Source organism: Accipiter gentilis, chromosome 16 (assembly GCF_929443795.1).
Source record: "Accipiter gentilis chromosome 16, bAccGen1.1, whole genome shotgun sequence".
In the NCBI taxonomy this organism is placed as follows: domain Eukaryota; kingdom Metazoa; phylum Chordata; class Aves; order Accipitriformes; family Accipitridae; genus Astur; species Astur gentilis.
In genome coordinates this window covers 29,452,878-29,478,828 of record NC_064895.1, presented here as the reverse complement: position 1 = coordinate 29,478,828, position 25,951 = coordinate 29,452,878, and the positions used below count along the sequence as shown (strand labels likewise).

General features: G+C 49.7%; 1 protein-coding gene across 7 annotated transcripts in view; it reads right to left on the bottom strand.

Moving 5' to 3' along the window:
- Positions 1-25,951, bottom strand: part of NCOA1 (nuclear receptor coactivator 1) — a 185,307-nt gene that overhangs the window by 22,607 nt on the left and 136,749 nt on the right. For all 7 annotated transcript variants that reach the window (XM_049819308.1, XM_049819312.1, XM_049819315.1 and 4 more), the window contains exons 5-11: positions 15,149-15,243; positions 10,296-10,473; positions 8,342-8,521; positions 7,276-7,371; positions 6,275-6,415; positions 5,261-5,408; positions 3,226-4,570 (exon numbers count right to left, since the gene is read on the bottom strand). In XM_049819308.1, the coding sequence (XP_049675265.1) occupies positions 3,226-4,570; positions 5,261-5,408; positions 6,275-6,415; positions 7,276-7,371; positions 8,342-8,521; positions 10,296-10,473; positions 15,149-15,243 (2,183 nt within the window). The remainder of the gene's footprint in view (positions 1-3,225; positions 4,571-5,260; positions 5,409-6,274; positions 6,416-7,275; positions 7,372-8,341; positions 8,522-10,295; positions 10,474-15,148; positions 15,244-25,951) is intronic.

Here is a 25,951-nt window from a genome sequence, read left to right as displayed (position 1 = left end):
GCAGTGAACTTCTTGCTTTGCTCGTTGGGTTTGTGAAGAGGTTGGAGGACAAAGAGGTGGGAATGAAGGACACGTGGTAGCAGCAGGGTGCTTATCAGTTGTTTTCTGGAGCACCCAAACTTGCACCTGGAATCTGTGCCCACTTTAACAGGTATTTTATTTCTCCTCCATGTCTAGAAAATGAACAGTGCTGGAGGGCTGGAGCAGCTCAGGCCATCCAGTCTTGCTCAGAGAAGGCTCAGATCTCCACAACCTATTTCTGTCCCCAAATGGGTGAGAAAACCTATGGTGCAAGGGATGGAGGCTCGGGGTGGCTGAATGTTTCTGAACAGCTTCTTCTTCCCCAAACCTCCAGCTCCTGGCAGAAACAAGGTTCCAAAACCAGAGCCAACCAAAAGGCAAACCAAGGGACAGTGCCTCATGTCTGCCCTTCATCACTCGCCCAGCTAGCTCATAGGATGCCCCACACATGAAATCAGCTCAGTGAGGAGGACAGAGATGCTTCCAGGTGGTACCCACTCAGCCAACCTTCATCCCTGGTTAGACCTTCCCATGAAGCAGAGGCACTTCTCCCAAGCCACTTGGGCAATGAAATTCTTGCACCAATTAAATAATCCCATGATTTTATTGCAAACTTCAGATCATCTGAATTTTCTGTGGAGCCCTGGTTCCTGGAGGCAGCTATTTCCATAAGGATCTCTGGCTGTCTGTCATTACTCCTCTTTTTTTCTTCTTTTCGAGGACTCTCCCCTGCTTGCAAAAACAAGCTGAAATGTAGATTCAGAAACCAAAAAAAAACAAAAGAAAAAGAAGGTAAAACTTTATTTTTCATGGAATCACAGAATGGTTTGGGTTGGAAGGGACCTTCAAAGACCATCCAGTCCAACCCCCTGCTGTGGGCAGGGACATCTTCCAGTAGATCAGGTTGCTCAAAGCCCCATCCAACCTGAGCTTGAACGCTTCCAATGATGGGGCATCCATGACTTCTCTTTGGACTCCATGTCCATGTGTGTGGACGGTGGAGGGAGCTGAGCGCTCCCACGTGCAGGCAGCGCTGCCTCCTCCCCAGCATCCTGCTCAAGGGCAGATAGAAGACAATCTGAAGAAAAGTTTCCTCTTCACCTAGTTGAAGTTCAGCTCATGCCTTGAAGCACAAGGATGAAGAGCCCTTCCAAAACCTTGCTTATTATTTTCCTTCCATTTGTCTTTAACTCTTCTAATTCCTATTAGCTCTTTCCCAAGCCCTACGAAATATTTTTTGTTCTCACCCCACAAACAGGTGGCTCTGAGCAAACCCACAGCGTTTCTTTAGGATAAATCTGGAAAGCAACTAATTCCTTCAAGGCTGAAGGTGAGCTGCAGAGCCTGCCCCACAATTAATGTTGTTCCTAATTGACATTTTGATTCTTAAAATAAACACACAAGAAAACAAAAATCTAGCAAGTGCTAGATTTTATTTGAAATGGCAGCTCCCTCTCCTCACACTGCACCAAAGCAGCCTGTAACAGAAAACATATGGAAATGAAACTCTGTCCTTAGCTGTGGAGAAGTGAAGTGTTGTTCACTCCTCAGAAAATGCATTTTAAGACTCCGCAAACCCTCTCCAGCCTCTTTTATTAACTCTTTGGAAGCACTCAGTATGGTCCAACATATAATCCTCACGCTCTCCAGCTGCCTGGGGAGGGATACTTGGAACTGAAAAGCCACGAAGGAGCCTAAAAAATGCTCGTCTGCTTCCAACAGTGCAGGAGAGGGGCTTATAAACACATCCAGGCTCAAGTTATCCAAGCTCTGAGTGCCTGTTTGCGAGCAGAGCACAATTAGCTAGCATAGCCTCGCTTAATTAATAGGGCTTTCTGCCCTCTCCAAAGGATGGAGTACCTGGAACCATCACAGATGATCAGCAAAGTGCCTGCCTGCACCCCCAGCCAGCGAGTGAATCCTGCACATGGGTGTCTGGGAGACCAGGCAAGCAAAGCTCTTCCTGTGCCCCAGCATTTTGCCTAATTTTGGCTACAACCATTCTCCCCAACACGCTCCCAGCTTCGTGAAAGCAGACTGGGGCAGCTCCGTACAAGAGGCCGTGCATCTCTGGGCAGGAGGCTGTGCCTTCTGCAGGAGCACCACAGTGGGGACCCGGCTTACTGGTGGGTACCAGGTTCACTGCCCATCTGAAAGCTCCCATGCGCCTCCCAAAATAAGCGCATCTTGCCTTGGGTCTCCCTCATCCAGAGGCACATTAATCTAGGTGATGGATCTCAAATGGGAGATGATGGGGGAGGACGTACCATCCAGCAAGCAAACAAAACCAGGAAAGTACATTATAAAAAGAGATAAGGAGTTTGATTCCCACTCGCCTATAGGATAACCGACCGCGACTCCCAAGCCAACTGAGCCCTTAACCTTTTTAAGAGACTTATTGTGCATTTGTCATTCGAGGCTCTCCGAGCACTCTGTTATTCATCCCATATCTCCAAACGCCGGCAGCCTTATTTGCCGCAGTCAGTAAGCAGGCGATCAGCCCTCCTCTTCATGTCAGCCGCTCTCTTCTCTTTGCTTAAAAAGGATTAAGCAGCCTTATCCATGTTACCATCTCCCCTGGCTTTCAAAAATAAGAAATCTCTTCTATTCATAGCTGCATGTAATGAATATTTATACACCCAAATCTCTATTGCAGAGATCTGTCACTGGATTATTCAATTTAATAATACTTTTAGGATAACTAAAAGGCCCGTATAATTGCTAATCTCAGCCAACAAGAGGGCAAGGGATTGAAAATTCCCTGGGACACAAGCCCTGAATGTGCCCAAAGATGCAGAATTAAGAACCTTTTTGCATGACAACACGCACGTGGTCTTCTTCTCGCTCAAGCCCACCACCTGCAGTGATGTGCCAGGTTTCTTTCTGATTTTTATACACCTCAGTAAAGTTTCTCCCTTCCCTTCCCACCACCACCTTAAAGATCTGAGCTGCCAAAACGTGAAGCATAGAAGGTGGCACCAGCACTGGAGAAGGTGGCACCAGCACTGGAGAAGGTGGCACCAGCACTGGAGAGGGTGCACCAGCGCAGAAGGCTGTGGGAGCCACAGGACATCCCCCCCCACTTCTCCCAGCCCCACTGCCTTGCTGCAGAGAGAGCACGCCAGCAGGCTTGGGGGAAACTGCCCCCAAAACACGACTTGTCAAGAGCATCCCACCAGCATGGATGCAGATGGGTCAACTCACCTGGCCCTGCGTCTCCAGCTTGACCTCCTCCGTGGCAGGAGGTTTGGCAAGTGGCACCGGGGCCGTGTTACAGGGCTCCATCTGCTCTGTCTTCTCCACCTTCACCTTCACATCATCCAGGGTCAGCGCTGGGGCTGCAGCAAGCTCCTTCTCATCCTTGTCCAGCAGATAGCGCAGGAGCTGGTGATCCTTGACATCTTTTTTCTTCAGCACATCCGGCTCCAGTTTGATGTCTGGGGTGCCCGGCAGCTGGCTCTGAGCCGTGGGGGTGGTCGTGGGGTTTGGGGTGTTCTCCTTCTTCTCGTGCTCCATGGCCAGGGTGGTAATATCGGAAGGGCTGCCCTCCTGAAGGAGTCTATGCAAAATTTTGTGCCGCTCAGTCAGTGAGCTATGGGAGGAAGGGCAGGTGCTGCTGGGAGGGTTGCCGGAGGCCAAGGTGCCAGCAGTGCCCGCACAGGCTAATGAATCTTTGCAGCTCGTGTCTGCATCAGCGTGCCGAAGCTGCTGCTCTGCCGTGGTGGCCAGGAGCTGGACCAGCTTATGGCTGGTGGCTTGGGAGCACTTGCTGTCCCCCTCCGAGAGCCTGTCACCAGCGTGCAGCATGCCTGAGTCCAGCGGTTTGCCATCCCCTGAACTGCCGTCCGACTGGATCATCTCGCTCAGGATGGAGGCGATCTCTTTGCTGTCCTTCGACTCCGCTTTCATGGGTTGCATGGCGAGGCGGCCGGGTGAGCTCTGGGAGCTGAGCTGTCTCAGCACAGGGGGTGGCGTGGAGTAGCCCACCGGCGTGCTGGGACCTTCGGTCAGCCCCTGCATAGAGTTTATGGGGGCACTGGGAAAGGGTCTGGCGCCACCGGTGCCACAGCTGCCCCCACTGCCGCTGTTGGCCATGCCCACGGGGGAGTGCATGGTGGGCATGGTGGGTGAGAAGGGATTGCTGGGCACTCGGGGTCTGGGCACCAACCCTGGGCTGACCCGATGCCTCGGGGACATGAATTGTGGTGGGGTAATCCCTGGACTATTCATGGGAGAGCTATTGAGGTTCAAAGTGTGGTTACTGTTCTGGGGACCGGCTTGTCCCTGGCTTAAGGCAACGTTGGCTCCTATCTGGTTCCCAGGTGAACATCCAAAGCTGGTTTGGCTGGTGCTGGAGTTGCTGTTGTGGAGGCCGGCGCCTGGCTGCTGGTTCACGTTGGTGGCCAACATGCTGCCGTTGGAGGGAGGGATGGAGGGTGGCAGGGCCATGCCTTGCCCCGGGGAGATGCTGGGGTTCAGCGAGGGACTGACCCGGGGAAGGGACATCGCAGAGTTAGTGTTCTCCTGGGGTGAGAGCATGCCGTGATCCCTGTGGGAGATGAAAAGGAGAGGAAAAGTCACAAGAGGCTTTGCCCAAACCTTTAGTGTCGCTCAGGCAGCTCCTGGCCCCTGTCCATGCTGCAGAACTCTGAAGCCTGGAGAGCAGCAGCTCGCAAGGTCTGGTGGTCCCAGCCTTCCCATCTCCACCAGCGCTCTGGATCCACTTCAGTCACACGGATGGAGTGCAGCAGCTTTAGCATCTCACCAGAAACATGACTTCTTGGGATCATGGCTGCTCACCAGCTAAACCCCGAAGGCATCACCTTCTCTAGATCTTATGTTCCCACGTGGCTGGAGGACAACCATGCTCCAACAGCATTCCCCTCTGCCCCAGCGCCCTTGCGCTTCCCCAACACGACTCAGCTTCAGAGCCTCACCTCTCCCTGTCCTGCCAGTCTGTCAGAGCCTCTCCCTCCCCAAATATTTTAAGTTCTCCAGGGCACGGCAGAAATGTGAAGCACATCTATAAACCTCCACCTGAACTCCTGGGGCCACCTCTTTGCAAAACAAGAATAATTGAGAGCAACAGAGCTGCCAGATTCCCCACGAGGATCACATCTCCAAACCAGCACCACAGACCACTAGTGGATACTCTTTCCACTGTAGGGAAGACACTTTAATTCCTGAATCGCCCACCCAAGTGCTGGCACATCTCGGTAGTGGCGGGGTGGGGACATACCTGTCAATGACGTGGATGCCCATGATGAAGGGCTGCATCTCTGGGCTGGAGGGGTAGCAGAGCTTACACTTGGTGTGGGCACTAAGCACCGTCCCGTCGCTCAGGGTGAATCGGTACGAGGGGCTGAAGGCCGTGCCACGTGTCATCACTGAAGGAGACAACCACGAACACATCAAACCCCCTTAGAAACTCATGCCAGAACCTGCAACACCCTACAGGCACCAGGAGGAGGAGGGAGGGAGCAGAGGAGAGGGAGAATCTGCCTGGGACAACCACCTTCCCAGCAAACAAAACCACACACTGCATGTTGTCTAACCCCGTAGACCCAGAAAATAAGAGGAGTATGAATAACCATGGTGGCACAGAAATCCTCCCAGCTGCTTCTCCAGCCCCAAAGCCATGTCCTGCAGTGGGTAAATCTAAATCTAAGCACTGTTCTTCAGTGCTCAGAGCTTCTGAAGGTGCAATCACTCAATCACCAGCGTACAACATACAAGCTGATGAAGCCCAGCCAGGCTGGGAAGGTGCAGCAGGATGCTGTCACTGCAACCCTGGCAGAGTTACAGCTCTCTGGAGGCGCAGCGACCTCCTGCTCCCACATCCTGCTTTCCCCACGTCCCTGTTGTGAGCATCCTCGCCAACACAGCAAAGATGCTCACCAAAGAGCCGACAGAACAAAGGTGCTAACAAAAGAGCTCCTGTTTCTTCTGCTTAGACACTGGGGTTGGCATTTGTGGACAGCACAGGAAAAAAAAAATTAAAATAATCATATTCAGCTACTATTTGTCTCAGTTCTGTATTTCCTGAAAGGTGAGAAGGAACCTCTCAGCTGGAGGAGCTCCTCCAGCGTTACTCAGCCCTTTTCCCTCTCTTTTTGTCACTTTGTGATTATTATTGCAGCATTTATTTTTCCAGAAAGCATTTATCCAGCAAAGAGGACCATACCCCAGCTTCTCCCTGCAGCTCCTGCTGCTTGGTAGGAGAGCATGCGAGCGAGGAAGAGGAGCCCATTACCTTCTTGAAAGAGCTGTTTGGCGTAAGATGGCTCTCTGCCCTGCGGCTGGAAGAAAGCGTAGATGCATTTCCGCACTAAATCCTCCCAGCCTGTCCTGCCAGCGGCTCTCAGGGAACTGGTATCAATGGAGATGATTTTACCTGGGCAGAGAGAGAGAAGCCACCTTACTCAAGCAGAGCATGAGAAGTCCCTCAGCACAAATAGGTCCATAAATGTGGAAAATGAAGCCACGTCCTGTTTGCGTCAGACAGCAGTGGCAGGAGCACACAAAGAGGTCCTCCAGAGGAGGTGGAGGTTCAAGGAGTTTGCTCTGGAGCACGCACCAACCTCTATGCACACTTTGGCCAGCCGAAGTGGACGTAAAACCCAACAAGAAGCACCTTCGTGTGAAGGGACCCTTGCCGCTCCAAGGCTGGGATCCCCAGATTCACACCCTCATCCAGGTGGACACCCTACCAGCCACCTTGCCCACACCAGGAGGTCCTCCAAGCAGGACCTGCTGCCTGCTTTCTTCCTTGACATGAAACACCAGGCAGCTTTGCCAGCTGTTTTACAGCCATGGCAGGGAGCAGAGAGCAGAGAAAAATGTTCATTAAGGATTTTCAGGCAGCAGGGAAGTCCAGGGTAATGATTACCAGAAAGAAGGCCATCAGAATGGCTAGAAAGTAATATTTGGCCAAGGGCAAACCTGAGCCTGAAAGGTGATGACTGTATCATCCCCATCAATCAGAAACCTCAACAGCCCCCAAAATCCAATGGAGCAGAGAGGGGCTGAGCGCAGAGTGCAAGTCTGGTGTATTGGATTAGTTGAGGTGTAAACTCAGTTGAGGTGCCTCCAGTTGAGGTGTCAACCACAACAGTCCTAGCAGGCAGCGCTGCCATTTGAGAAGGACTGGACCATGCTCATGCTATGGGGTCCTGCACTGCATTGCTGGCCTCTGAGCCCCAGGAACAACAATTCCTCCAGAGCCAGGACTCCCTGGCATCACCGGGATGTTACCTGTGGTGTCTTGCTTGGTCACAAAGGATTCAGAAGGGGTGACGGCTGCCGGTCGAGGTAATCGTCTTGCGATGCATATCAGACATGACTGGAAATCTGCCAAAGTGGGAGAAGGAGAAGGGACCAAGAACATGAAAATCAGATGTTACAACCACCACTTGCAATTGAAAATTTTAATTAAAATACCACTGCTGAGCTTGATTGCCACGTCCTGCCCTGGAAGTGTTTACCCTGAGCAATCCTCCGGCCTTTCAAAGCAAATAGGCTCTGTCTAAACTCTATAAAATTTGCTGGAAAAGAGGTTTCCAGTGCTTGGAGAAATTAATTGTAAAGGCTTCGCAGATCTGGCAGTATCGTACAATAAAAGTCAGCACTAAAAGCCAGCAACTGTCGGCTTCAGGCAAAGTATTTGGTCATAAAATACCATAATTTATTCCTTCCAGTCATGATCTCCTGTGTAAACCGCAATGGATTAATCCAGCTAATGCGCTGGAAAATAATAGCTGGGACACTGAAAGGAGAGTTAGGGCACTTGCAGGAAAGCAACGGCTCCCATGGCGCCGGGGAAACCCCGCCCGTCCCAAATCCTCGGGCAGAGATCTGCCTGCAGGCAGCCAATTCAGCCCAAAAATGTGTGGGCAGCACCGTGGTCCAGCAGTGGTGAAGGCACAAGGTGGGGTGTCCAGCACCCACGTCACTCCCTGAGAAGGTGCTGCAGCCAATGGGCTTTGGTGGGTAATAAAATACTGCTCCTTCCTTAAGGAATACCGACTGTAAGCAGTCCTGGAGGCAGCTCAGAGGGCCAGGGAAGATGGAATGGCTGGAGGGCATCAGCTAGGAGGGGAAGGGTAGAGTGAGAAGACTCAGCAAACTTCAGGCATCTCCCCTGGGTTCTCCCCCATGCAGGGCATTGTCTATGCTGGGCCAGGAAAAACCAGCCCCCCCAGGCAGCCCTGCAGCGTGGGGGCTGGTCATCCTCCTGCCTGCACCGCCATCCCCACCCCGCTCCTCCTCCTGCCTGCCCTGCCTGAATGCAGGGTCAGAAGCAGAGGATGCTCTCCCCTACCTTCTCCTTCCTCCTTGAAGGACTTGGGCTGGGAGACGGTGAAGCACTGCATCACCTCGTAGCGCTGACGAGCCTCCTGGTTCTCCGTGCCCGGCTCGTCGGGCGGCCGGATCAACATCCTGCAGCTGAAGGTATGGCTGTTGCGCCTGGTCGCTTCTTGAGGCCAAGGAACTCCATTTACTGGGGGATGGAGAACGGAGGAGAAGAGGAGTTGTTAGGAGCTGCGCCGTGCCCACATCCCCCTGCCCCTGACTTCCCGAGACCCCCTTGGATAAGGGGACAGAAGGAAAAGCACCAGCATGGGGGAAGAAAGCAGCCTGCTGCTCAGCTCAGGGGCAAGCTGAGAGCAGAGCTGGGGGCAGACCCCTTCCTGCCAGCCCTCAGGGCTCCTTCAGACCTGCTAAAGACCCCATGCCCAGACCAACGCTCCCAGCCAGGCCCTGAGAGCACCTACAACCCCAAATGAGATCAGCATGTCATCGTGCTGACATTTATGGATTGTTCCCTACATCGCTGGTAGGTGCTATCATCTCCATCTTATGGGCAGGGAAACTGAGGCACAGGGTCTCTCAGTCACTTCCAGAGCTTGGGAGGGCTCCTGCCTCTTGCTGTTGTACTTGAAATCCCCTCGAAGCAACGCTCACAGGACTCTTCCAGCAAGTCTGGCTGAGCATCTCCATAGAAATGAATTTTTTCTTTCCTTCCTCCTCATTTCTGGGGTAAGTCAGCAGCAAGAGCAAGATCTTCCGGTACCACAGCAGTGAAAACCTTCCCCTTTGATTTTTTTCTATAACCTGGCTTTTCCCAAAAACCTCTGGGCACCAGCTGGCTGATATTGCTAGCCCTCTACAACATCTCTGTGGATATCCGTATTCAACCCAAATGATTTTGCCATCAGCAGATTATGAAGCTTTCATGCAACCCTATCTACAGGAAGAGCTGAGAGGCTTGTAAGATCCAAGCAAAGGCAAAATGCCCAGCTTTAAACTGGGTAACCACAGGGAAAAGAAGATGCCTGAACCTCTATGGGCTCAAACTGATGAGTGCCCATAGATTTAGATGGTTTAAGACATCACTGTATTTACCCAGAAGGAAGACAAGTGTGAATTTAAAAAAACACCCTATTTTTAAGTCAAGCTACTTGAAAAAGGTTCATCTTCCTTTTGCATTTCTTCAAAGGTGTGAGTGGATGAGGAATCAGTGATGTCTCACCCACGTTAGCCACCCAGAGGATGCTCACCTCCAGTCAACAAATAAAACCTTCTGCTTTGGTTGCTTCCAACACCCTGCAAGTGCCTTCACCACATGATGCTTCCTCCCATCCTCACAACTGTTCATTTTCCCAGTGTGGGGGCCCATCGTGAGCTCACCACTTGCACCGTGACCTCCTCTCACACCCAAGATGCAGCATATCCCCATGCTAGGTACTTGGCAAAATACTGATGGGCTCTGAAACCAGCTGGGGACAATCCCCCCTCCAGCTCCGAGGACATCCTAAATGAACTGGGATAAGCAAACAGACGCAGTCTCCCAAATCAACACCTTGAAATCCTCCTTCTCATCTCCCTAAAGCTCCTACGTGTGCCCCTCGCTTCGGTGAGACGAGTTGGTTCTTCCCACCCATGCGCCAAAGTTGAAGGCAACAGTTTTCTTAGTAAAGAAAGACAAAGCGAAGATGACTTGAATATTGTCATCCTCCAGCTGTTTATTCAAAAATCTAATATTGATATCTCACTGGTAGGATGTACTTCACTAGGCAAAGGTTTATGGATTATTACCTGGCTTGGGTATATCTCTGAATTTCACAGTACACAATATAAAAAGTAATAATATATATAAAAATATATATTAAAATATATATACAAGGGCCAGCTTACTGAAGACACAACAGCATTTTCAACAGCACTGTCCGAGCACCAGCTGATAAAAACCCCCAACTCAAGGGTTTTCTTACCTAGAGACTTTGGCAACAAGTTCTTGACAAACTCGGCGTGATCTCCCACGTGCAGGATGCTGTAGACACTGGTGTTCATGAGCTCCTCCTGGTTATAACCCAGGTAGCTGGTCACATTCTCGGAGACGAAGACGATCCTCCCTTCGCGGTTCACAACGAAGAAGAAGCCATCCAACGCCTGTAAGGGGAATAAACCTGGGCAGCGTGTGGGCAATGGGTCCTGGCAATCTTCCTCTGCCTCTTGCACCTCAGCTTCATCCCCACTCTGTATTATAGCAGTGATCAAATAACTGCATTTTCTTAAACACATAGGATCGCAGAATGGTTTGGGTTGGAAGGGACTTTTAAAGGTCATCTAGTCCAACCCCCTGCCATGGGCAGGGACATCTTCAACCAGATCAGGTTGCTCAGAGCCCCGTCCAACCTGACCTTGAATGGTTCCAGGGATGGGGCAGCCACCACCTCTCTGGGCAACCTGGGCCAGTGTCTCACCACCCTCAGCATAAAAAAAATCTCTTCCTTATATCTAGTCTGAATCTCCCCTCTTTCAGTGTAAACATTGCCCCTTGTCCTGTCACTACAGGCTTTGGTAAAAAGTCTTTGTCTTTCTTATAAGCCCCCTTTCGGTACTGAAAGGCCGCAATAATGTCTCCCCGGAGCCTTCTCTTCTCCAGGCTGAACAACTCCAACTCTCTCAGCCTGTCCTCATAGGAAAGGGCATTCCAGCCCTCTAATCATTTTCATGGCCCTCTTCTGGACCCGCTCCAACAGGTCCATGTCTGTCCTGTGCTGAGGACCCCAGAGCTGGACGCAGGACTCCAGGTGGGGTCTCACCCGATGGGAGCAGAGGGGCACAATCCCCTCCCTCGACCTGCTGGCCATGCTGCTTGGGATGCAGCCCCAGACACGGTTGGCTTTCTGGGCTGCGCACACACATTGCTGGGTCACGTCCAGCTTTTCACCCACCAGTCCCCCCAAGTCCTTCTCTGCAGGGCTGATCTCGATCCCTTCAGCCCCTAGCCTGTGTTAATACCGGGGATTGCCCTGACCCACGTGCAGGACCTTGCACTTGGCCTTGTTTGAACCTCAGGAGGTTCACACAGACCCACATATTGAGCTGGTCCAGGTCCCTCTGGATGACATCCCATCCCTCAGGTGTGTCAACTGCCCCACTCAGCTTGGTGTCATCTGCAAATTTGCTGAGGGGGCACTCGATCCCACTGTCTACATCACTGATGAAGATATTAAACAGTGCTGGTCCTAGTACAGGCCCCTGAGGGACACCACTCATTACTGAGCTCCATTCGGCATTTGAGCCGTTGACCACTGCTCTCTGGATGCAACCACCCAGCCAATTCCTTATCCACCGAACAGTCCATACATCAAATCCATATCTCTGGTCTGCAACCTCCTCTGCTAAGGACTTCCCTGCCACTAAGGACAGTGCCAGTGGAGGAGAAACAAGTCCTCTTCCAAGGGCCAGAGCTGAAGTCAGAAAGGTTCTAATTTGGCAATTTGCTGAAATTAAGCATATGCCAAATTTGTTTAATTACAGCCCAAGAATGACAGAGCCTTTGTATCATGCAGAATAACAGTTTTTTTATGCATTTAGGATGCAAATGGCAAATTCAGCACTGCAATCAAATGGAGGAGGACAAGTGTGACCCAGACCCAATCACAGAACATGGGGAGATCTGCTTATTTTAACAAGGACACCATCAAGGTTTTTAATTCACTGCCATAGTACTGGGGAGGTAATGCTTTCTGGTGCTACAAAATAAGCTCAGAGCTGCAGAGCCCAGTGCTTGTGTGAGGAGCCCTTGAGAAGGCTGATGGCTGATTTACACTCTTCCAAACATGCATCACCTAAAATGTTTCATCCAGGCAGGATTTGGTTTTCCTGGAGTCTAATTCCTACTTATCCTGCTCATCAAGAGCAAGGTCTGGTGGACTGTGATCCTGCAACTAGATCAGGCCATATCATGGAGTGGGAGGTGGTGCAGGGACAGGAGAAACTTCCGATGTCCGAAAATTGGTACCCGCAGCATTGCTCTCTCCTCCCCATCCTCCCACTTGCCCATGCCCGCAGAAGGTTCCTCTGATGGACAGCGTCCAGGCTTTATTTAATGCAGTTTCTAAAAATCAGGTTTTGCTGTAAAGCAACATTAAGTGCAAGAAACAGGAAGCATTTAAAAAAGGGAAAAAAAAAGAAGAAAGAAATCTTTTGTCAAAATGGTTCTGGCAGATCGGCTGCAATTTTCCTTATTCCCAGCTGTTGCCAAGACAACCAGCCTTTGCACTTCAGGTGCCCAAAAAAAAAAAAGACCCAGGCTGGATGGTAAACCCCACCTGGACCCTTCTCTCCAGGTGATGCTGGTTTTGGGGGCCAGAGGAGCAGGGAAGGGGCAGGGGAGCTCTGAGGTGGCAGTCAGTGGGGACCCAGCTTGCACACCTCCCCTGTAGCCCCCATTCCTCCAGCAGCAACAGCAGGCATTTATCCATGGTTTAAATATTAAATTACCTTATCAGCACAATTGCTTATGGAAGTCAAGCGCAAACAACAGGTCAAGAGGCAGAAAACCTTCCTAAAAATGAATGAGATGCTTTTTAATAGCCCTTTTTATCTCTGGCTTTCTGGGTTTGAAAACCCCGCCTGTGCACAGGACACCCAGAAGAAGCTGGAAGTCATTTGCAGAATGTTTTCAGGCATGGGAGGCTGTGGATTGCTTGGGGACCAGCGAAACCACTAATTGCTTCTTGGGGTCAATCTGCATGGAAAATAAACTAAGGGTGGTAAGGGCTTGGCATCCTCAAAGTGCAGCCACAGATGCCCTGTAGCATGGGCATGGGTCAGGGTCAGCCTCTCAAGTGTGTGGGCTGCACATGCCGCTGTGGGAGGAGGACAATTAGGAAATTATTTCCTAGCCTGTATAGATAATAACCATAATCTAAACATGGATTTTAAATCAAATAATACAGGGTAGGCTGTTTACAAAGTAACATCGACTGAGCAGTAATGCACCTCTGAGTTCCTTCCCGCAGAAAGGATGCATCAATACCTGACCCAAGCACGGAGGATAATTTTTAGTCAGAAGCTAGCTGATTTAATTAATTTCTTTTTCTTTACGATGACTTCAGGTTTTCCAGGGCCATTGCTATTACTGATGTGCTGCCATCCCTGCTTTGCCCTGGGGCATTCTACTCCCCATCACCCAAGGTGCTGGATACCTCCGGGGCTCCTGGCCACAGTGAGCCACATATTCCCATGTGTGGACACGGAAACGAGGGGATCGACCCCTGCTGAACAATGTTCTGGTGAGCCAGCTGGACCCACGTTCATCATTTAAGTGATGTAAAGGCAAGTTCCCAAGACCACACTGCGAAATATGTGGATTTACTGCGGATATACGGACGCTGCTCTCTCTCACAGTTTTGTTGGCTCTGCCACTGCTCTTGTAGGATGCCTTCTCCCAATATAAGCCAAATAGTAGGGTTTTGTTGAGTATCTGCTTCTTCTCCTGCATCACTTTGTATTCCCATGCCTGTTTCTAGCACCCACTGCACCCCTCAAAACCCACATGCCTTTCCCAGCCTAATTTCTAAGCCCCTTCTGCATTTTTGCAGGTCTGTTAGGCTGAGCATTTCTGTAGCCAAGCTGCCAACTCCCCATTAACTCCATCCATGTGCTTCCAGCACCCATTTTGCATCCTTTCTGCAAGTCAGACCATTCCTTTGATGCCAACCCCTTCCCATCCCTTTTGCATTAACTGCTCCATCTGCAGAGTCACCTCTTGCAGAGTTTTACTAATTTTGACACCTTCACTCCAGAGCTCAGGGGAGACCAGTGTGGTATAAGGAGGGATTAAACAGGTCCTGAAAAGCACACATCGCAGTGCAGGAGAGCTCCCCACAGCCTCCGAGCATCTTTTGGAGATGCAAAAGAGGCAAAAAATATGATGGGGAGGGAGTCTCGCTCACCTGGAATCCTGAAATGCAGGCTGGCTTTCTGTCTCAAAAACGATGCCACATTTCACCTCCTAGCTACTGGGCTCCCACCAGATACCACAGAGTACTTTGTCGGACTGTGTCGTGTCAGCAATTATGCTCTTATAGTTAATTAAATGAATCAGATGACGATGTTGCTTCCTTTTCTTCTTTGAATGTGTAATTTTATCAGGCGGTTTCAATGCAAGGCAGCGGCTGCGGGATAGTGCTGGCCATCCCCACGGAGGAACTCCCCCTGCCCAACCCCAACCACCCTCTGTGAAATCACCAGCTGAACGATTTAGGATTTGAAGTTTATCTCTGGGGCCTGTGATATAATATAATAACCCTCATATAATAACCTTCTCCATACAAGATGGTCCCATTAGGTCCAACTCTGACCTTCCTCCTGAGATATGATTATTTCTGATTTATTGATATCAACCAAAATGCGGCGCACCCTCCTCATCCTCCCTATTTTCCAAAGGACAGAAGGATTCAAATCTGTTGAAAACCATCCATCCACATTACCTAACTCACCTCCAAATGAGGCCAGGGGCTCAGTTTAATACACACTTAGAAGCAACTCAATATTTTAATGCTGATGTTAAGAAGCTATCCAGAATAGCTTTGACTTAAACAAGTCCAAGCTCCACCATGCTTGGTTAAGACTCACTTTCCAAACCATTTGCTGAAGCTAAGGACCAGAATCAGTTTACCTGCAACTTAGGCCAGGGTCATGGCTAGGCTTAGAGCATCCCAACTACGTCTCCGTTGCCTTCCTCCTCTGTATTTCACTTTCTTGAGGCACTGCTTTGCTTTGGGCAGTAGCGGGAGCCTGGCACCATCAGCAACATTTTAGCACCTACCTCCAGAAGAAGAGGTCCCAGAGATTCCTTCTCAATCACTCCTTGGCTGCTGGATGAGATGTCGGACTTCTGGACTTCATCATCAGCCGCTTTCTCTGTAGCAAAGGAAAAGGGATGTTTTAGCCAAGAAAGCCCATCATTTTACTACTGAATTATTACCAATAATAAACAAAATACTGACCACTTGTCATACAGGCAATGCAGGATGTGCACCAAAAGACTCCAGCATTTTCATTCCATCCCTCAGTCCCATGAAGATATGATGTCATTTCTAATTATTTATTAGTTATTATAAAATAAAAGCACTAATTAGATCGCAATCTACTGCTAGCAGGAAGGAAAAATCCATCTTAAAGCAAAAGCCTGCAAAAAGAGGCATCCAAGATCAACATTTTGAAAAGGAAATGGTATATCCAGTTTAGTGCAAGCTACAGTATTTCATCTGGAACTTTTCGGACAACGCTTTAAGAAATAACTGCCGGGAGGAATGCATGGAGAATGGGGTGTGCCAGAGGAAACCTGCTGGAGAAGAAAAAGCAGCTTGAACCACTGATGTGCAGGGAGCATCCCAGATGCTGGTCAGCCAGGAGCCAGCAGGGCCAGGGCCAGGGGGAGAGCACCCGACATGGAGCAGGTGATGCTGCAGGAGAAGCCCAGCCCCAGCCCTTCCAGAAACTCTCACGCTTTATTGCTGAATAATCCCTTTGGGAAAAAAACGACCCAAAAAACCCGGAGAGAAGGCCCTGTTATTTGTCTCGCACTCCCCCGAAAGGTGCTAGCCACGTCGCACAGCTACTCCGAAGAATTCAGGATAAATCCAGCAGTGAAAGGCGGGTGGCAAGTGGGATGTGATAAAGCCAGCGCTCACAGGCAAGTGAGCCACGATGCCGCTGGCGTTTCAGGGCTGTCTTGTTTTGCTCCTCCATATCCATGACTGTTTCCCATTGGAAAAGCTGGGAGAGTCCCTTGGCCTCTCTGGCTGTGATCTGGGAAGGATGGGGAGAGCAGCATTCCTGTCTCCACAGGACGCATTTGAGAATAAACCCTGATCACTGGGAGTGACTCGGGAGGCTGGCAGTGCAAGCACTGGCTAGGCACCTCTGGGGCTGTAGATGTATTTGCAAAAAGGAGATTAATTACTGTTTGATCACATGGGTTGGGTGGACTAAGAGCAGAAAGAGGCAAGTGGGAGCTAAACCTTGATGGAGAGGATACCTGCTTCGTTGATCAGGCATCACTTAGCAAGGGAAAAGCAGGGATGCCTCAGATTGCACATGCTTTTTGCTTCAGCTATGAAATGTGAAAACGCAAGCTCCTGGGGACAGCTGGAGGGGCAGGGTGTTACCCGCTGCATGTCAGTGCCCGTTGGCACTAGCAAAGGAAATTATCAGCTGTGCAGGATGCGAAACAGCATAGGAGTCCTGAAGCATCCTCAGTCCAGGCTCACATGGACGGCTTCGATGCAGGTTTTGATTAAAAATGAAAAAGACCCTGTGTGGCTAGCCAAAAAATGACTTGAAACTTGGTCCTCTATTAATGTTACACCATTTACAAGGTTTTCCCAGGTACCAGAACCACAATTCATCCTAGTACCTGAAAATTAAGCCGTGCTTTTTCTGTATAACTGCTAATTGTTAGTATAAAGAAAGATGCTGGGGCCAGGATGCAGCCAGTGATTCACGGACAACGTGCACAGTCCAGAGGGATGCAGCCCCATCCTCGCAGGCTGGGCTTCCTCGCATGGCAGGAGTAACATCCCAGGGTTTGCCAGGAAACCAAAGGGATGCTCAGAAAAATCCCAGGGACCAAACACATGTGAGGTGCTGGGAGCTGGAGGAAGAAAATTACCCAAACTGGTTTTAAGAGGTATGGCAGCAAGTTGTGAACTTTATTGCACAGCAGGACAAGGGAATATGCTCCTCAACCTACAGTGCCTTGTGTAGGACCTGGAAACCCTCATGTGCATCAATAAATACATGTTTATCAATCAAATGTATATGTGTATCAACACACCAGGCTGATGAAAGAGCTCTGCCCAGCCTATGTCAGTCCGCTCCCAGAGGGCAAGAGATGTTTTCTCGGGATAAATATCTGTTAAGCGCAGCGGTATGCATGCTGAAAGTGCAAGCCAAGAGGTTTCTAGGACTGCTGGAGGTTTACTGCTCATCTCTCTTGACACTGGTCTTCGTTTTTGATCATCCCAGCACCAAGGGAGCCAGTCCCCCGACTTGTCTGTAAGCAAAAGCTAAATTGCATTTGCTGTTTTGCAGCACATCAGATGGAAGGTTTATTACTCAGCATCAAATCACGTTTACAAAACGTATAGATGTGTCACTTGAAACTCTTCATCCCTGTGTCCTCCCAGGACTTTATCTGTCTTAAGCTTACTTCGGTTGTTTCTCGTTCCTGACTTTGTCCTTCATCCCTTGCATCGCCGCGACGAACGAGCCTGGAAGAGCACTTGCTCAACACTTGCTCTTATAGAAGTGGTCGCCAGCTTCCCCCACCAATTTATCGGGTAATCTCTGCCTCTGCTTTCCCTGTCACCCAGTGGCTCTTTTCTCTTTAGAAAATAAATCAACCGAAAAAGGTCACGTCTTCATCTCTGCTGGCATAGCCCCGAAAACAACAGGCAACGTGTGCCCCGTTTCGAGCACACATGCACAGGTTTCAGATGCCCAAGCAACGGTCTGACTTCAACCCTAAAATACCTGACCCCTGTGTCCTGCTACGGACCCCCTTGGGCAGCTCATCTCAACCCCACAGGCTTCAGTTTCCCCTGTTTCAAGCAGAAACCGGAGTTCATTCCACCTGAACCGCCTCCAAGCAGCGATGCCTGCCTCCCACCCAGCACCGCTGCATGGCTAAATCATGAAGGAGCAGAACCGTCCCAAGGAAAGACACCCAAATCCCTTCCAGGGATGGAAGACCTTCCTATGCACCCAAACCCGCGGGAGCTGGCAGGTACCACAGCATGAGATATGGCTTTTTTCTCCTACGCTTAATAAATTGATGCACTTAGAGGCAATGCACTGGCTTTCAGCTCTAATCCTTTAATTGGGCTGCGGGATCCTCCTCCTGCTTTAGTGAAATAGTTTCATCTGCCAGCTCTGAGCCCGTTATTTGGGAGGATTAGCCGGCAGAACAACGCGCTGTCGCTGTCTCCCTTGTGCATGAGTCCTTCTTCTTCCCACCTTTGCAGCACTGGATCTGGGAGCAGATGGATCCCTTGCTCACCTTCTCCAGGGTGGCACATCCCAGTGATGCAAAACTCCTTCAAAGCATTGGCGCATCCCGGCTAAGTACTTCAGTTAATGTGCTTAAATGCAGCTCTTTAGCTTTTCCATCCCGAGCATGCGAGGAAAACATTAGAAGCAAGCTGCTGGTTTGCACCTTAACCCATTAATTTCAATTTTCTTTTTTTTCCAGCATTAATTGCAGTGGTGGCTCTGCTATGCTGGCACCAGGCTGATGCTCTCAGGGAGCATCGGTCACGGGCCAAGCATTCCCTGCGTTTGACACAGCCAAACACAGAGCAAATTCCCGGTTACCCAAGCTCATAATCTCATTATAAAGCCGGACAGACAGATTCACGTGTAAACAAACCAACGGGAGCAACATGAGCCCTGGCACTGCTGCTGTTTGAAGCTGTTGGGATCCAGCTGTGGGGGCTTTGGCAGCCTTGGGCATCATAAATCCCCACGGCACAATAAAAGCCCAGCATGCTGACGGCCCTGATTGGAACCTAATTGCTGCAAACGTGATTAAAGCAGGGTTTTTTTTCTTGCAGCAGAGAAAGCAGTTATTTTAAATGCATTCCTCAAATTACGCCCCGATTTTCTGACAACCAGGGAGATGTCTGGGTGCCTCTGGAGTCTATAGGAGCTGTAGGGTCCTTGGCACTCCAAAAATATTAGGTCAGTGGACTTGAACTGTGAGGTAAATGTGTTATAAACAGGTCACCCAACACCACCGATACTGCAGCGGGACAGGACGAGATGCCCACTGAGATGCCTGGGAACACCGCGGTCACTTTGAAAACAATCTCGTCCCGTGCCAACCCCGTGCAGCCAAGCTTGGCACGGAGAGAGGCGACATTTCCAGCTCAGCCCCGCTATTTCGCAGCCACACGAGCCTCCTGGCTGGAAGCCGCTGATTCTTTGCAGGACTAGAAGAAGGGATGGGGAAGGCACAAGGCTGGTGAGGGATGGAGGACAGTGCTAAAGCACACTGGGACTAGAAGAGGAATGATGCACTCAGATGCCCTGATGCTGGAAGCGATGGCCAGCAGCACAAGGCAATGGGAACAGATTTTGCATCACCGAGAGCTGCTCTTCCCGTCCCCCAGCCCGATGGTACCCAGCCATGTCCGGGGCTGCCAGCCAGGCTGCTCTTGGTGTGCAGTTCCTCCCCGGCTCAGCACAGTGGAAGGAAGGCATGGAGCAATGCTGGAGGGGGGAAAGAGGGGTGGGAGGTGAGCAGAGTAAAATGCTATGCCCCTGGCAAGGCGAGGGCTGACGGCGGGGTGGCAAGCTGCTGAAACGGTGGGGTGCGGTCCAGGCTGGGGGGATGTCGGCAAGTCAAGGTGTGCGGATGGACAGCCCGCCCGTTTGGAGTGTTTTCCCCCTAATTTTAGAAGACATCAATGTAAAAAGTTCCTTTTTTTGGTTAATAAAAGCCCAAAGCCAAGAGCACACACAGGAAAGGCAAAAGGCTCATCTGGGGTGTTATTTCTGCTCCCCCAAAAGACCGTGCAGTATGTACCCCCCTTAAAAACTGGCTCAGACATTCTGCCTCTAAACCACATTGCATGGAGAAAAGCTGAAAGATGTGACTTCGGCAAGTGGGTGCCACCCACAGAGCTGTAGGGTACTGGTGCTTTCCCCTTTCTTCTTTTTCCCTCTTTGCATTATTATTTTTTATTTCCCCAACCTCCCTAGTTCGCCTTAGCTGCCTCCATCCCTTTAGGAGGTTTTCTGCTCTTTCTCTACCACCAGTTTTGGTGGCATGCGGCACAGCAAAATCATCCCCAGGATGCTGCACTCGCCTCTCTGCTTCCAGACCTCTGTACCCAAAACCCTGTACCCACAGAAAATCAGGCATCCAAGGTAGGGAGAAAATCAGGTATCCAAGGCAGGGAAAATACAAGGGTTGGAGAGGAGCTGTGACCTCCTCCACCAGCCACAGCTGAAGACCTTCCCTGGAGCAATGCTGAGGCTGTGTAGGGTAAGAGCCATAGCCACACAATGGGAAAAGTCCCCCCAAAGGCTTTAACTTACTGCTTTTTACCCCAAACATGACAAAGCCCCATGGCCAGGAGAGCACCTGCACTCCAAGAGGCCAGAGAAGTGAGGATGTGCCACCAGAGTGATGGCAGGACCATAGGGAAGTAGGGTCGGTGCCTTAGGGGACACCTCTCAGAGCCACTCCAAGGGATAAGGTGGGAGGGGAAGGAAAATGGGTGTCAAGGGGCTAGAGATGGAGAGGAAAAGATGTCCAGCATTGATGTCCATCTGCAGTGTCTTGGGAAATTATCTCAATCTCCAAACAGGCTCCATCGCATGGAGCTCCATCCATAGCATCCAGGGCAAGCACTCCTGTCTCTCCATCCCTTAAATCTGCATTTTTAAATTAAAATAATACAAGCTGTCTGATTCTGCTCATCATTTAAAATTTTGCAGCTGAAATGCTTTTTTTTTTCCCCAGAAAGGGGAAATGAATATCTGAAAAATAATATATTGCACGTGGGTCTTCTAAATCAGGACATAAAGAATTCAAACCAGGATTTTGCTGAGAAACGTCATGAACACAGAAAATTAGAACAATTGTTTCCACTTGCCCAGCACAAAGCTTTGTAATATATTGCATTTTGCCTTGACTTGCGAGAAGCTCACTGCTGCTCTCTAAGGAAGCCCCAATAGCGAGACCCCCAAAGTTGCAGACATGATGGCCAGGACTCAAACGCTGCCCCACACCCTCCAAGGGCTCTTTTTCAACATGAAATTTCTATGGGCAACATTCCTTTTTCATTTCTTATGATAGAAGCCCAAAAAGTCTTTGCGTTTTGACTTTTCTATTAAAAATTCAACAGCTCAAAGGCAAAAAGTCCAACTAAGGAGGACTTGAAGCCTTTCTCAGAGTGTGTTGGGTACCCCAGTGGGTACCAAGGATGACAGAGCAGGGCAAGATGAAGAAGCTGATGAGATGCCTAGAAAACACAACGGAGCACCAGGCACGATGACTCCCCATCCCTCTCCCATAGGGCACAGCCCCGCAGCCTCCCCAAGGGCCGTGCTGGCTGAACCCCCCAGATCTCAGCCAGGATCTGCTCTATCTGCTTTTTAAAAGATGAGCAAGGCAAAAAAATCCACATCTGTAATTTCCCAAATGAGGAGCTTTGATTTTTAGTTAATTAAAATCAGATGGAACAGACTCGGTGCACCCACGGATCAAGAGCGTGACAGAAAGCTGTGCCATTAATTAGTGCCTGCTACAAGGTTCATCAGTCCAGTAAACCCAACAGAATAAAAGAACTGCAATAAAAATAAACTCCTTGGCAGAAGGTGTGCACCAAGTACATCTTGCAGTGGGGCACAAAAAAATTGGTTTAAAAAAGCTGCAAGAGGAGAAAAAGACAACAATATCGATACAGGAAAGCAGCAGGTAAGGGGATCTAGACCATAGAAATGGGAACACTTTTGTGGTTTTAAACAGTACTCAAGGAGGAAGACGTGTCTAGGGCTATCTGTCAGGTTAGAGACATGTTGGGGGAAAGCCTCCAAGCATCACCGGCTGCTGCTAGTGGTAGTGGCCCGGCCATCCAGGGAGACCCGAGGTCCTGAGCTCACCTCTGGCCTCCTCTCGAGTCCCAGCAAGGCTGAGTGCTCTCCTCTTCATCCCTAGGGATCAACAGGTAGAGGAAGATCCAACCTCAACTGGGGGATGAAGCTGATTTCCAAGGAAGACCATCCTACGTAGCCTACAGGGCACGCGCTTGGACCACAGCAACGATGGCTTCTTTGGAGGTACTTTAAACCAAAATTCAAGCTGTGGAAGCTGAGATTTGCCCGACGCCCCCCTGTTCAACGTCAGCATATTCACACGGAGGCAGATGCAGAGAACCCAGCCCAGAGTCCTCCCTTCTTCACTTCCACAAATACCAGATTCCTCTAAAACACTGTATGGAAATCAGCAGCTCTTAGGTTGTATAACTTTTTATTCTAGTAGGAGGAAGGAAATTATCTGATCTATGAATTTAAAAAACTGTGGAAAAATACAATCTGTGAGATTCAGAGCTTGAAAATACCAGTGCAAGAAATAGAAGAGCAGATCTTGGCTTTCAGAAATCAGCACGGCTCCTTCAGAGCCCTGCGCTCGCCTGCTTTATATCACCTGTCACGATGGTCTATCGGTGACAGGACCTAGGGTGCTCCCCAACCATGTGCCATAACACCAGGCAGGAGTTCCAGGACGCTGGGGTAAGATCTATCTCTCAGAGCATAGGATGGAGATGTTTCCACCTGAGCTACTGGTCTCATGCTCCCTTTATGGCCAAAGTAGAGAAAAAGGCATTTTTAGAGGAAATTCACCTGACCCATTTTACATTCTTATTCTAAGATGGAGTCTCTTTTTTTTTTTTTTCGGGGGGTGTTGTTATCCCCTAGGCCCTCCTCCACAACCAGCAGCCAAACCGCTTTTGCTCTCTCTCTTTTTCTTTCTCTTCCGGTGAGAGCTGAACTCCTGACTTCATCACCAAACTCCAGCGCTGGCCCTAAAAGAAATAACCCATGCACCTCCAGAGCTGACAACACAGCGCTCGCTTCAGCCCCAGGTATTTCTGTGCCATCCCAGAGAACATCCTCACCAACACAGCCCCAAGGGGTTCTTCAGACACATCGTGAACCCTTATTCCTTCATCAACGTACATGCAAAGGCACATGTCAGGAGGATACATCTCGTCAGGCACACAGCCAAGGGAGGAAACTAAGTCCTTGGGGTATATAAAATGGGCTCTAGTGCCCACATGTATGGTGAGGACTGAGGACTAAAGCTGCTGGCCACTCCAGTTGCATCAGTAGAGCCAACAGCGGAGACGGATTGGTGGAGGGCAGGACAGTGGGACATCCTGCCGCTCTCCCATGTCTCACCTGAGCTTCTTGCTTCATGGCCTAGCTGGAAAAGCAGTCAAAAAAAAGCAGTCATGCATTGCTGCTGTACTGGGAACGATGACAGATTCTAATGCTCTCACAGCTATTTGCCACACTGCCTTCAGCCCAAGAGCCCGTCCTTACCACGGTGGCACTGGGAAGACACACTAAAGTCCACGGGCGAGTCCCAGCACTTAAGCACCTCTCCTACCACTATATAAAACTTCAAATCCTAAAAGGACTATACTACGCAGACTTATTCATCTACCAGCATAGATTTGCAGGTGGGACACTGCCTTTATACTGAGGTTAGTGATTTCAAGGTACCTTTTAAACCGTATGAGCAAAAGATACAACAGGCCGGTGTCCGTATTAACACAGCAGCTTGACTTATCCTTCCACTTGCCCAAAAACCCCTTCAACAGTGGTATTTCAAAACCAGGACACCATTCCATGATGCTTCAGTGCAATTTGCCAATTTGATGGCAGTTCCCATCAGCAGGAGGACTACAGCCATCTCCACCATGTCTACAACCAGCTCCGTGAAACGGACACTCCTGGTGGGCAACAACCCAACTCCGTACCAGGTCTTTAGACTGGCAATCCCAAGCTTAAGCAACATTAAATTTCCACGTGGCTATGGGCTGCTCCCCAGTTTTGGCTGCTCCTCCAAGTGGTATTTCCCCTCTTTTCCCACATAGAGGATAAGGATTTTGACGGCAGGAATTTTGTTGGGTTTTTTTAAAACTTTCTTCTTATTTTTTAAACACGTATCTACCCAGGAACAGTCACAACCAAATTCCTCAGGACTATACAATGCAAATAAATCAACAGTATTGTTTTAACCCATTTGACCCTTACTATAAATTACAAAGAACATATTCCAACATTGCCCTCGTCCTAACCAACTGCTACGCACTCAACTGAATGGCAACCTGTGACATCCTTCCAAATGAGGACCTCGGGGAGGATGGACAAGACATCTGCTTCCCTTTAACGAGCCTAAGATACAACTCCCCATTAACACTCCCATTTTCCAGCTAAAGAAACCCAATGCATAACCACACACACTTCTGCAGCTCTTGCTGGAGTGGACTAAGAAATTCATTGATGTCTTTTGAGCTGAGATGCTGTTACATGCCGCATGGATGCTCGCAACCCAAAAGCCCCCAGGGTTAGCTCCAACCGATGCCGCTTTCACACACCACGGTGGTTCAACCAACTCTCTTGAAGGACTCCAGATGGACCTCCAAGAACACATTTGTCCATGCCCCAAAGCAAATGGCATCACGCAGCATCAGTGTACAACAGCACCAGGAGTACAGCTTAAGATCCAAGATACTGGTCCCTGCTCCGACCAGCAAACATCACTTTCTTTGGCAAAGCTTATATGGAAAACTCTATTTTTCTGCTTCTAATAAAATCCTTGTGTAATGGCAAGGAGTGCAGAGCAAAGCACGCTGCCACTAAGACAGAAGGAAAAGGGTATTTCTTTCTGTCTTCACACCTTTTAGAGTTAAACATTAATGGTGTCGAGATGTCTTAAGTAAAAAAGGCTGGTTGTCTGAACAATGTCAGGAAAAATTATACGGTGCTGAGTGAATGCAAAATTAATGAGCACTGAATGCTGACAGGAGAGAACAGGCATAAGGAGCCGAGACTTTTTTATAGTCAACACTGAGATCAAGCAGCTAGAACATCTCCATCTTGCTGGGTGAAGGAATAAAGGCAGAAAAAAACTTTTATCTCAAATCTGAGGAATTTAATTCATTCAAAAACTGTGTCAACTCTGCATGGCCAAATCTACAGCGATGAGAAAGGGCTACATATATCTCCCCCGCACAACTTTAATTCAGCCCTGGCATAGCCTTCATTCTTCTCCTGCAGGCATAAAATACATTGCAACACCATTTTAACGATCCGACTTAATTAATTTTGCAAAGAATTAGACTATTTTTTCTCAAGATGTAGCATCTTGAAGCCCTGGTAGGCTGCATGCTAAAGTCCATGAGAAGTTACTATTAAAAATTCACTCGTGTCAACCGTTAAACCAGCTTTATGCTCAAGTTGCACAGGCACGTCAAATATGTGAACTGCACCGGCAAGAAGACGCCTGCCAAAGCGTGCAGACAATGCAAAGCTCGAGCGCGGCGAGGGGGGAGCTGACGCTTCCCATGCACAGAGCAGCACTCCCCCTCCAGCCCCGTTCCTCCAAACCCGACTTTCTCGCGCCTCCCATCTGTCTCTCCTCGGCTGCAAAGGGAGAGCTGTCAATCTGCAGCTATGGAGGGGATCGACTTGCTTTTTCTGCTGCGCCAAAGGGATCTGTCGGAGGTAAAGGCAGACGTCGTGGTGCAGTGCAAATGAAGCGAGGGGTGGCTGTAACACATGCATGTGAGTGTGGTCAGTAGGTAAAGTGCAGCTCCGGGCCATGAAATGCCCCTGGGAGGACAGGGATGGGCAGGAGCAAGCCATGTGGTATGGGAAGCTACCTAGAGAAGATGGAGCCGTGTGGTATGGGAAGCCACCCAGAGAACATGGAGCCATGTGATATGTATGGGAAGCCACCAGAGAAGATGGAGCCTCCTGGTATGGGAATCCACCCGGAGAAGACTGATCAAGCCACGCAGGTGAAGACTGCCTTCTTGTCGATCTG